We start from the raw sequence: 13,405 nt of genomic DNA on the forward strand, positions 1-13,405 counted from the left end.
TACTCCAGTGCTAGCCTCCCTACACTGGCTTCCTGTTAAGGCAAGGGCTGATTTCAAGGTTTTACTGCTAAACTACAAAGCATTACATGGGCTTGCTCCTACCTATCTTTCCAATTTGGTCCTGCCGTACATACCTACACGTACGCTACGGTCACAAGACGCAGGCTTCCTAATTGTCCCTAGAATTTCTAAGCAAACAGATGGAGGCAGGGCTTTCTCCTATAGAGCTCCATTTTTATGGAATGGTCTGCCTACCCATGTGAGAGACACAGACTCGGTCTCAACCTTTAAGTCTTCATTGAAGACTCATCTCTTCAGTAGGTCCTATGATTGAGTGTAGTCTGGCCCAGGAGTGTGAAGGTGAACGGAAAGGCACTGGAGCAACGAACCGCACTTGCTGTCTCTGCCTGGCAGAGGGTCCTTTGAGTTTGCATAGAGACAGTGCAAAAAAGGGTCAACTCAGTGTGTGTAATCATTTTGTTAGCTATTTAGAAGTGTTAGGGCTAGGAGATAGAAGCTGTTCAGAAGACTTAGTGTCAGACTTGATGCACCGGTTCCACTTGCCGTGCAGAAGCAGAGAGAACTGTCTATGGCTTGGGTGGCTGGAATCTTTAACAATTTTCTGGACCTTCCGTTCACACCACCTGATATAGAGGTCCTGGATGGCAGGGAGCAAGGGCCCCAGTGAGTCCTATTTCGCTGGCGTAGGTACGTTACCTCTGTGACCTAGGTCCTAGGGGACACCCTGTACTTGTTGCACATACCCCTGGCTGCAACGGCAACGGATGACAGAAGAGAGAGTGCCTCTGAACAGGCACACCACACTTTAAGAGCGATTAAGAGATGGATGGAGGAGAGATGAAGAGAGGGAGGGCTCCTTTAGAAAGGATCAAAGCCAACTTGTCATCCATCACTCGAGAACAAATGTTGTGATCCTCATTAGTATGCCAACGTTCTTTATCGGATGTGTTTTTATCCGGCGGACATTAGTAGCCTATTATGGATGAGAGAGGGAGAGAGCTTGTGAGTAAAAGAGAGTGAGTGCCCCAAATGGCACCCTATTCGTACATAGTGCACTAAATAGTGCACTATATAGGGAATAGGGTGCTGTTTGGGGCATAGACAGAAAGTCATCGAGATGAAGAGCTGTGCTCTGGGAATTCTGGAACCATCCACCATCACTTAGCCAGTTGGTTATGTAAAAAGGTCCGGTGTCATTAGCTGTATTGGATTCCCCACAGCAGAACTGGGTTGCCCCTGCTCCACATGTGTCTGTGCACACGTGGTTATGCACATGTTGTTTTGGTGATGAGTATTTTAGATACTATGGGACTCCTGCGCAGCATGTGATCTATCATTGTAGTGTGAGCGTGTGTGTGTGTGTGGTGTTGTGTGTGTGTGTGTGTGTGTGTGTGGTGTGTGTGTGTGGTGTGGTGTGTGTGTGTGTGTTGTGTGTGTGTGTGTGTGTGGTGTGTGTGTGTGTGTGTGTTGTGTGGGTGTGTGTGTGTGTGTGTGTGTGTGTGTGTGTGTGTGTGTGTGTGTGTGTGTGTGTGTGTGTGTGTGTGTGGTGTGCGTGTGTGTGTGTGTGTGGAGAGGGGGTGGTTAGTTCAGGCCCTATGGTTCCCAAGCATACATCCTCTATTTCAGCTGATCAGGATTAGAAAGGATCCCGTGTGTGTGAGAGAGATAGAGGGAATGAAAGGCAGAAACATATTGGAGGATGTGTGGCAGATGCAGTTTGTCCATGCCCAAGCGCTGTACTGTATGATTGTTTAGGTTGTCTTTGTTACCCACCCACCTCCTTTTCCTCTTTCTATGCCATCTAGGCTACTTTTTCTATCCCTTTCCTACCCTCTCTCCCCTTCCATATAGGTTTTTTGCCATCATCACCAATTGCTTTATAAGTTGTTCTTTGTGTAGCAAATCACAGGATTTTGTGTAAGCAAACACACACAAAAGTACCGGTAGAAGCATTGACTGTCATTGGTTTACATGTAGTTGTAAAATTCACATGTATTCTGAATTCACCTCAGTGGTTTACAATGTATTTACAATTTTTTTTTTTTTTTTTTTTGTCAAATGTGTTGGTTGTGAAATCGGCAGAAATATTTTTGTCATTGGCAGACTTATCCAGAGCGACTTAAATGAGCAATTAGGGAAAGTGCTCAAGGGCACGTTGACAGATTTTTCACCTACTCGGCTCTGGGATTCAAACCAACAACCTTCCGGTGTTACTTGCCCAATGCTCTTAACCGCTAGGGTACCTGCCGCCATCCAGAGTTTATACACATCATTGGGTCTGACACAAACCTCAGCTGTCAGTGGGAGAGAAAGTCATGATTAACTCAGGAAATGTATTGTTCATAGAATTAAAATTCCTATAAAAAGGTTACCTATTACCATGCATTTATTTTTGTTTGTTAATCATTGAGAGGGGCGTCACGCAACAATGGACCATTTTCCATGTAATGTGGCAGGTTGACGTTTATTAGTCTTGTCCTTGAGGCAGAACTGAGCGATTTCCGCTAGATGGGCCAGCTGCAAAGTCAAAATTGGCTAAATTGTAAAAATTCATGAAAACAAACATTTGCATTTTTGATTTAAGGTTAGGGTTATGCATTAGGGTTAGCAGTGTGGTTAAGGTTAGGGTTAGGTTTAAAATCCTATTGTATGACTTTGTGTCTGTGCCAGCTAGTGACCACTCTGCAGAGCTGCCTCCAGAACAAGATTCCTGAGGAAAAAATGCTAACCTACTGTAATGCGGGGGGCCATTGGTTGTGTGGGTCATGCATGTGGAGGTGTGAGAGGGGGAGAGTCTTAGGGTGGCAGTCAGCACATGGTGTTCTGTTTAATGTTTTGGCCATGCTTAGAAGTCCACCCACACACACCCTCTTTCTTGCTCTCTCTCTCCCTCTCATACTGGATTAGTACAACAAGGGACATCTCAGGATTTTAGAGGGGAGGATGGGCACTCGGTAGAGGAGAGTAGGGTTCACCCACACAAAAATACACATTTATTGATAACCTAAAGTTTTAGCTAGGCCTTTTTCAAGGGGACAAATGGGGACAAATGGGGACTGGTGGGTTGGAGTGTGTGTGTGTGTGTGTGTGTGTGTGTGTGTGTGTGTGTGTGTGTGTGTGTGTGTGTGTGTGTGTGTGTGTGTGTGTGTTTGTGTGTGTGTGTGGGTGTTTGCAGCTAAACAGAAGAACGTTTCCATATCTCTCTCCCTCTCTCTCTCTCTGTTTTTTGATGGCTCCTATGGGAAAACACTGTTCTGTGACTCAGCCACCAGTAAACTAGCAAACAAACACAGTGCTGGAGACGCATGAAGAGTCACACTTCCCCTCTGAGAGTTTGGCCCTAGACTGCTATGTATGATTCAGCTCTCTCCAAACACACATGCATGACACCCCTGACACACACACACTTCCCTGAAAACACAATCAATTGCCAAGACACACCCACACACTGACAGTCCCTCCTCACGGACCTGGGACTGAACTCCTCCCTTTGCAACCTGGTCCTAGACTTCATGAAGGGTCGCCCCCAGGTGGTGATGGTAGGCAACATAACCTCTTCGAACCTATCCTTACCTGTCACCCTAGACCCACTTCAATTCGCTTACCGCCCCAAAAGGTCCACAGACGATGCAATCATCATCACACTGCACACTGCCCTATCACATCTGGACAAGAGGAATACCTATGTGAATGCTTTTTATTGACTATAGCTCAGCATTCAACACCATAGTACCCTCCAAGCTCATCATTAAGCTTGAGGCCCTGAGTCTGAACCCCGCCCTGTGAAATTGGGTCCTGGACTTCCTGATGTGCCGCCTCCAGGTGGTGAAGGTAGGAAACAACACCGCCACTTCGCTGATCCTCAACACTGGGGCCCCACAAGCATGTGTGCTCAGCCCCCTCCTGTACTCCCTGTTCACCCATGACTGCGTGGCCAAGCACACCTCCAACTCAATCATCAAGTTTGCAGACACAACAGTAGTAGACTTGATTACCAACAACAACGAGACAGCCTACAGGGAGGAGGTGAAGGCTCTGGGAGTGTGGTGCTAGGAAAATAACCTCTTAATCAACATCAACAAAACAAAGGAGATGATCGTGGACTTCAGGAAACAGCAGAGGGAGCACCCTCCTATCCACATCAATGGGACAGCAGTGGAGAAGGTGGAAAGTTTTAAGTTCCTCAGCGTACACATCACTGACAATCTGAAATGGTCCACCCACACAGACAGCGTGGCGAAGAAGGCACAACAGCCCCTTTTCATCCTCCGGAGGCTGAAGAAATTTGGCTTGTCACCTAAAACCCGCACAAACTTTTACAGATGCACAATTGAGAGCATCCTGTCGGGCTGTATCACCACCTGGTATGGCAATTGCACCGCCCACAACAGCAGGGCTCTCCAGAGGGTGGTGTGGTCTGCACAACGCATCACCAGGGGCAAACTACCTGCCCTCCAGGACACCTATAGCACCCGATGTCACAGGAAGGCCAAAAAGATAATCAAGGACAGCAACCACCCAAGCCACTGCCTGTTCACCCCACCATCATCCAGAAAGCGAGGTCAGTACAGGTGCATCAAAGCTGGGACCGAGAGACTGAAAAACAGATTCTATCTCAAGTCCATCAGACAGTTAAATAGCCATCACTAGCACAGAGAGGCTGCTGCCTATATACACAGACTTGAAATCATTGGCCACTTTAATAATGTCACTTCAATAATGTTTATATATCTTGCATTACTCATCTCATATGTATATAGTGTATTCTATACTAGTCTACAATATCTTAGTCTACGCCGCTCTGACATTGCTCATCCATATATTTATGTATTCTTAATTACATTCCTTTACTTAGGTTTGTGTGTATAGGGTATATTGTCACGGCCGTCAACAGAAGTAGACCAAAGCGCTGCGTGGTGAGCGTACATCATCCTTTATTTATTATGACGCCGACAAAAACAATAAACAATCCAAAACAACCGTGAAGCTAAAGGGCTATGTGCCACAAACAAAGTTAACCTCCCAAAAAGACAGGTGGGAGAAAGGGCTACCAAAGTATGGTTCTCAATCATAGATATCGATAGACAGCTGTCCCTGATTGAGAACCCTACCTGGCCAAAACATAGAAATACAAATAATAGAACATAGAATACCCACCCCAAATCACACCATGACCAAACAAAATAGAGACATAAAAAGGATCTCTATGGTCAGGGCGTGACATATATGTTGTTAAATTGTTAGATATTACTTGTTAGATATTGCTGCACTGTCGGAACTAGAAGCACAAGCATTTCGCTACACCCAAAATAACATCTGCTAAACATGTAACCATGTATGTAACCAATAAAATTTGATTTGTACTCTGATTCTTAACACGGGTGCCTCACAAGAGTGCATCCTCAGTCCCCTCCTGTACTCCTTGTATACCCACGACTGTGGCCTTACACAGTTCCCACTCCATTATCAAGTTCGCTGATACTACACGAGAGTAGTAGGCCTGATTGCCAACAACGAGACGGCCTACAGGGAGGAGGTAGGCACTCTGATGGCGTGGTGCCAGGTAAACCACCTCTCCCTCAACATCAGTAAAACAAAGGAACTGATTGTGAACTTGAGGAACAAGGCTGGGCACGACCCCATCCTCATCAATGGGGCCGTCGTGGAGGCCCCATTGTCAAAAACGTCAAGTTCCTCAGCGTACACATCTCAGAGGAGCGGATATGGTCAAACCACCTGGAGACCGTGGTGAAGAAGACACAACAGCGACTCTTCAACGTCAGGATGTTGAAGAAATTCCTCCCGCACACAAAGAGAAAGATGTGTTCCCAGCATTGTGGATATAGGACAGGACATACACACTTTTTGAGACAGTTGAACTGTGAGAACTTCTATTCTGAAAATGCCATAAATTATCCATCTCCACAGTTGTATAATTCTGACTTCAGACACTCCACAGCCCACTGTTACAAATGCCCCTTCAATAATTGAAAGAGACACACTTAGGAAGTTTAAAAAATAACAGACAAGTGTTAAATACACCCATTCAAATGCTGAGATAAAGAGTGCTATTTTCTATTTGGCCTACTATAACAAGAGCGGAAGCTTATGAGTTGTGGTGGTGGCTGGTGTTGTTGTTATTGTTGACATTGTGTGGCTGGTAGTAGTGATGATGAAATGAGCTCCAATAGACCCACACATCACCAGAGAGAATGCCCCTGCTCCCATCGCACAATAGCCGTTATTCTGTACAGTGAGTAGGCTAAACCCGCGGGCGACTGGGGTAGCTGGAGCGTTGTATTATAGCGCTGGTTTTCCATAGCAGTACATAGAGTGACTGTATATAACATAGCACTCCCTGTGACTGTAAATGACGGCACGTTTTTTTATATCGCCTTCCAAAACACGGTGTATTTTTTTATATCTCACAAAGGAAGAAGATTTTGATGGATGACCCGCGAATTGAGCCCTTGCGCGCGCTCATATCTAGACTACACACACGCTCGCGCGCTTAAAAACGCACACAGATAGACTGCCACGCTCTTGCTGTCCCCACTAGTGGGAATGTTGAAGATATGGGTGACATTATTGAAAGATGCTTTGTTATAGTGCTCCTTTACTCTTGTGTTTGCGTCCTGGCGCCGGGGATAGGACCAAAAAATGGAGTTGAGTGGGACGCCAGACTCGGAAGCCTCCAGCACTTGACTTTGCTTTGATTTCGGCAGACACGAGAACGCAGCAGAGAGAGAGAAGAGGGGGGTAGTGGCGAGTGAGTGCAAAGGGGCAGGACTTTTTTTCTCTCCTCTATTAAGAGGAAACTTTTGTGTTTTGTTCTCCAAGTTCAGCTCGGTCCTCAAGCCCTGTTCTCCGCTGCTCTTTTCTTACATCTCCGCGGCGTCTTTTCTTCCATACCCTCCGATGCCTTCATTTTTCTGTGTTTTTACACTTTTCATGGGAATTCTGGATATCGAGACCATGCGCATTCAAACGGGACCTGTTCTGAAAATTGTTTGTTCTTCGTTTCCATTACTGTTTTAGTTGGAATATAAATGTTTCGCCATGCACTGCTAGTTTTGGGGTAAAGATGACCCGTGTATTTTGTGTTTTTGCTGGAGTCATGTTGGTGTTTCGGATTATTTTGCTGTGCATCGTGGAGTTGCATACTGGCTGCGATGCGGTGCTCGCCACCGGTCTCACCACTTTCCGGTCTTTCGCTCCACCTGCAAAAGAGGGTGTTGTGCGGACCGTCGATCGGATTTACCATGGAGGTGGGAAGGTTGGTTACCTACTCTACATGGACGGGAGAAGGTTTCAATTAGATATGGAGAGGGATGAGTCAATTTTGTCACAGCACTTCAGTCCGAAATATGTGATGGCCCTGATAGGAGCGGGAGAAAGCGCCGCGCCTCTGCACCGGGAGTGTGTGTACCGGGGAACCGTGGACTCCAACCCCAAGTCCCTGGCGGTTTTCAGCCTCTGTGGTGGGGGTCTACAGGGCTTTTTCGCTTTGAAACACGCACGCTACACAATCACACCCCTCATCCGAGCCAAGGGACACAATAGCGACGTGCGTTCGCTGGATGACAAGGATGCAGAGAGCGCTCTCCACTACTTCACGCAGGAGAGTTTCAGCTTCGAAGCCATGCCTGTGAGCGAGAGCTGTGGGACCAAGGAAGGGCGCGGGCGCATGGATGCATCGAGGAAACACCGGCGTAAGGGCAGAGGGAAAGGGAAACGCGACCCGCACGGTGTCACCCTGGACAGGGGCAAGGAGCGAAGCAGAGCGCACGGCAGAAGATGGTGGAAGCAGTTCTCCAAACCTGCCTCTCCGCCCTCACTGGGAAGTCGGCGCAAGAGGTCAGTTTCGCGCGCCAGGCACGTGGAGCTTCTGCTGGTCGCTGACGAGTCCATGTCCAAGAAGTACGGCAAGGACCTGCACCACTACCTGCTCACGCTGGCCTCCATCGCTTCCAAGTTGTACGGCCATGCCAGCATCGAGAACCCCATCCGTCTGTCCGTTGTGAAGGTGACCATGGTCACGGAGAAGGAGAAGGGGTTGGAGGTGTCCAAGAACGCAGCCGCCACGCTCAAGAGCTTCTGCAAGTGGCAGAACCAGCAGAACCCACTGGACGACGACAACCAGCACCACCACGACGCCGCCATCCTCTTCACCAGGCAGGTAAACAAACAAACAAAACCATAGAGTTCGATTTGCCCCTCTCCCCCCCGACAAAACACATACCACTGCGCGCCAGGTCCATCCCTTCCCACTCACTGGACTAGAGCGCATTTTACACTGAGGTGTTATGGTATGGTACTGCTTGCGTGACAGACCGTTTCTGTACTCTTACCTGATATTCAAGAGAGTCATTTAGCTCAAAATATGTTTATTACATTGTTGTTATCAAGCAGAAATCTGCTTTGGTTTAGTGTTTCCAAATTGAGTGAGTGTGCGTCTCTCTCTCTCTATTTCTCTCTGTCTGTCTTTCACACCCTCCCTCCTCTGTGTGGTCTCTCGCACGTGTCTTATAACAACCCTAAAAAAGAGCGTTTCCTCCGCTTGTGTTTTTATGGGCAGTCTCCTCTGTCTCAGACTCTCCCAGTCCCCTGACAACCAATGTCTCGAGCCCGTGTGATCTMTCGCACCCGCTGCGCACGCACATTCTTCCAGGGTTGAAGGGATGTACTTGAAATCAGCTGAAGGTTAGAGTTCAGAATGTTTATCTCAACCAGAAACTGCAGCCAACCGACAGCCCTATGTTTTTTTCCTTCCAGTTTTCTTTTTTCCCCCTCCTACATTTTTTTTCTCTGAGCAGAGCAGGGACTGTCAAAAATTCAAACACATATATCAAATCAAATTTTATTAGTCAAAGGTGTAGACCTTACAGTTAAATGCTTACTTACCTAACCAACAATGCAGTTTACAAAATACGAATAAGAATAAGATGTAAAATAAGTAGTTTTAAAGAGCAGCAGTAAAATAACAATAGCGAGACTAAACTCAGCAAAAAAAGAAACATCCTCTCACTGTCAACTGCGTTTATTTTCAGCAAACTTAACATGTGTAAATATTTGTATGAACATAACAAGACTCAACAACTGAGACATAAACTGAACAAGTTCCACAGATATGTGACTAACAGAAATGGAATAATGTGTCCCCGAACAAAGGGGGTCAAAATCAAAATTAGCAGTCAGTATCTGGTGTGGCCACCAGCTGCATTAAGTACTGCAGTGCATCTCCTCCTCATGACTGTACAAGATTTGCCAGTTCTTGCTGTGAGATGTTTTACCACACTCTTCCACCAAGGCACCTGCAAGTTCCCGGACATTTCTGGGGGGAATGGCCCTAGCCCTCACCCTCCGATCCAACAGGTCCCAGACGTGCTCAATGGGATTGAAATCTGGGCTCTTAGCTGGCCATGGCAGAACACTGGCATTCCTGTCTTGCAGCAAATCATGCACAGAACGAGCAGTATGGCTGGTGGCAATGTCATGCTGGAGGGTCATGTCAGGATGAGCCTGCAGAAAGGGTACCACATGAGGGAGGAGGATGTCTTCACTGTAACGCACAGCTTTGAGATTGCCTGTAATGACAACAAGATCCGTCCGGTGATGCTGTGACACACCGCCCCAGACCATGACGGACCCTCAACCTCCAAATCGATCCCGCTCCAGAGTACAGGCCTCGGTGTAACGCCCAAACGCGAATCAGACCATCCCCCCTGGTGAGACAAAACCGCGACTCGTCAGTGAAGAGCACTTTTTGCCAGTCCTGTCTGGTCCAGCGATGGTGGGTTTGTGCCCAAGATTTTGTTGCTGATGATGTCTGGTGAGGACCTGCCTTACAACAAGCCTACAAGCCCTCAATCCAGCCTCTCTCAGCCTATTGCGGACAGTCTGAACACTGATGGAGGGATTGTGCATTCCTGGTGTAACTCGGGTAGTTGTTGTTGCCATCCTGTACCTGTCCCGCAGGTGTGATGTTCGGATGTACCGATCCTGTGCAGGTGTTGTTACACGTGATTTGCCACTGCGAGGACGATCAGCTGTCCGTCCTGTCTCCCTGTAGCGCTGTCTTAGGCGTCTCACAGTACGGACATTGCAATTTATTGCCCTGGCCACATCTGCAGTCCTCATGCCTCCTTGCAGCATGCCTAAGGCAGGTTCACGCAAGTGAGCAGGGACCCTGGGCATCTTTCTTTTGGTGTTTTTCAGAGTCAGTAGAAAAGCCTCTTTAGTGTCCTAAGTTTTCATAACTGTGACCTTAATTGCCTACCTTCTGTAAGCTGTTAGTGTCTTAACGACCGTTCTGCAGGTGCATGTTCATTAATTGTTTATGTTTCATTGAACAAGCATGGGAAACAGTGTTTAAACCCTTTACAATAAAGATCTCTGAAGTTATTTGGATTTTTACAAATTATCTTTTGAAAGACAGGGTCCTGAAAAAGGGACGTTTCTTTTTTTGCTGAGTTTATGTACAGGGGGTACCGGTACAGAGTCAATGTGTGGGGGCACCTGTTAGTCGAAGTAATTGATGTAATATGGACATGTAGGTAGAGTTATTAAAGTGACTATGCATAGATAATAACAGAGAGTAGCAGCAGCGTAAAAGAAGGAGGGGGGGGGGCAATGCAAATAGTCTGGGTAGCAATTTGATTAGATATTCAGGAGTCTTATGGCTTGCCATGCGGTAGCAGAGAGAACAGTCTATGACTAGGGTGGTTGGAGTCTTTGACAATTTTTAGGGCCTTCCTCTAACACCGCCTGGTGTAGAGGTCCTGGATGGCAGGAAGCTTGACCCCAGTGATGTACTGGGCCGTACGCACAATCTTCTGTAGTGCCTTGTATTTGGAGGCCAAGCAGTTGCCATACCAGGTGGTGATGCAACCCGTCAGGATGCTCTCGATGGTGCAGCTGTAGAACCTTTTGAGGATCTGAGGACCCATGCCAAATCTTTTCAGTCATCTGAGGGGGAATAGGTTTTGTCATGCCCTCTTCACAACTGTCTTGGTGTGCTTGGACCATGTTAGTTTGTTGGTGATGTGGACGCCAAGGAACTTNGGGAATAGGTTTTGTCATGCCCTCTTCACAACTGTCTTGGTGTGCTTGGACCATGTTAGTTTGTTGGTGATGTGGACGCCAAGGAACTTGAAGCTGTCAACCTGCTCCACTACAGCCCTGTTGATGAGAATGAGGGCGTGCTCAGTCCTCCTTTTCCTGTAGTCCACAATCATCTCCTTTGTCTTGATCACGTTGAGGGAGAGATTGTTGTTCTGGCACCACACGGCCAGGTCTCTGACCTCCTCCATATAGGCTGTCTTATCATTGTCGGTGATCAGGCCTACCACTGTTGTGTCATCAGCAAACTTAATGATGGTGTTGGAGTCATGCCTGCCTGTGCAGTCATGACTGAACAGGGAGTACAGGAGGAGACTGACCACGCACCCCATGAGGGGCCCCTATGTGGAGGATCAGCGTGGCAGATGTGTTGTTACCTACCCTTACCACCTGGGGGCGGCCTGTCATGAAGTCCAGGATCCAGTTGCAGAGGAAACTGTTTAGTCCCAGGGTCCCTAGTTTATTGATGAGCTTTGAGGACACTATGGTGTTGAACTCTGAGCTGTAGTCAATGAATAGCATTCTCACATAGGTGTTCCTTTTGTCCCGGTAGGAAAGGGCCGTGTGGTGTGCAATAGAGATTGCATCATCTGTGGATCTGTTAGGGCGGCATGAAAATTGGAGTGGGTCTAGGGTTTCTGGAAAAATGGTGTTGATGTGAGCCATGACCAGCCTTTCAAAGCATTTCATGGCTACGGACGTGAGTGCTACGGGTCGGTGGTCATTTAGGCAGGTTACCTTAGTGTTCTTGGGCACAGGGACTATGGTGGTCTGCTTAAAACATGTTGGTATTACAGACACTTGCCAGTTGGTCAGCGCATACTCGCAGTACACGTCCTGGTAATCAGTCTGGCCCTGCGGCCTTGTGAATGTTGACCTGTTTATAGGTCTTACTCCCATTGGCTGCGGAGAGCGTGACCACACAGTCGTCCAAACAGCTGGTACTCTCATGCATGTTTCAGTGTTATTTGCCTCGAAGCGAGCATAGAAGTAGTTTAGCTAGTCTGGTAGGCTAGTGTCACTGGGCATCTCTCGGCTGTGTTTCCTTTGTAGTCTGTAATGGTTTGCAAGCCCTGCCACATCCGACGAGCGTCGGAGCCGGTGTAGTACGATTCGATCTTAGTCCTGTATTGATACTTTGCCTGTTTGATGGTTCGTCGGAGGGCATAGCGCGATTTCTTATTAGCTTCCAGGTTAGAGTCCTGTTCCTTGAAAGTGGTAGCTCTAGCCTTTAGCTCAGTGCGGATGTTGTCTGTAATCCATTGTTTCTGGTTGGGGTATGTACGTACAGTCACAGTGGTTATGACGTCATCGATGCACTTATTGATGAAGCCAATGACTGATGTGGTGTACTCCTCAATGCAATAGGAACAATCCCAGACCATATTCCTGTCTGTGATAGCAAAACATTCCTGTAGCTTGGCATCTGCTTCATTGACCCCTTTTTTATTGACCGAGTCAATGGGACTTCCTGATGATTATGGTCAGATTTGCCAAATGGAGGGCGAGGGAGAGCTTTGTACGCATCTCTGTGTGTGGAGTAAAGGTGGTCTTGAGTTTTTTTTTTCCCACTGCTTGCACATTTATCATGCTGATAGAAATTTGGTAAAACAGATTTAAGTTTCCCTGCATTAAGTCCCCGGCCACTAGGAGTGCCGCCTCTGGATGAGCGTTTTCCTGTTTGCTTATGGCAGAATACGCTCATTGAGTGCGGTCTTAGTGCCAACATCGGTCTGTGGTGGTATGTAGACAGCTACGAAAATACAGATGAAAACTCTCAAGGTAGATAAGTGTGGTCTACAGTAGAGGTCGACCGATTAATCGGAATGGCCGATTAATTAAGGCCGATTTCAAGTTTTAATAACAATCGGAAATCGGTATTTTTGGGTGCCGATTTGCCGATTTATTTTTATTTATTTTTTTACACCTTTATTTAATCTTTATTTAACTAGGCAAGTCAGTTAAGAACACATTCTTATTTTCAATGACGGTCTAGGAACGACAGATTTTTAACCTTGTCAGCTCGGGGGATCCAATCTTGCAACCTTACAGTTAACTAGTCCAATGCTCTAACACCTGATTACATTGCACTCCACGAGGAGCCTGCCTGTTACTAAGAATCCGGCTCTCACAGACTGTTAGTTTTTCTTTTAGAAGCCCTCCTGTTCTCCACTCATTACCTGGTATTAACGCACCTGTTTGAACTTGTTACCGTTGTAAAAAAAGACCCTGTAACCACGACTCAATCAAGACAGACTCCCAA

The 13,405-nt window shown here is 47.1% G+C and overlaps 1 protein-coding gene across 1 annotated transcript in view; it reads left to right on the forward strand.

Moving 5' to 3' along the window:
- Positions 1 to 6,763: 6,763 nt before the first annotated feature.
- Positions 6,764 to 13,405, forward strand: part of LOC111953635 (A disintegrin and metalloproteinase with thrombospondin motifs 5) — a 42,796-nt gene continuing 36,154 nt past the window's right edge. The window contains exon 1 of the mRNA XM_023973038.2: positions 6,764 to 8,200. Coding sequence (XP_023828806.1) covers positions 7,106 to 8,200 — 1,095 coding nt within the window. The 5' untranslated portion in view covers positions 6,764 to 7,105. The remainder of the gene's footprint in view (positions 8,201 to 13,405) is intronic.

The sequence above is a fragment of the Salvelinus sp. IW2-2015 genome, linkage group LG27 (assembly GCF_002910315.2).
Source record: "Salvelinus sp. IW2-2015 linkage group LG27, ASM291031v2, whole genome shotgun sequence".
NCBI classification, from domain to species: Eukaryota; Metazoa; Chordata; class Actinopteri; order Salmoniformes; family Salmonidae; genus Salvelinus; species Salvelinus sp. IW2-2015.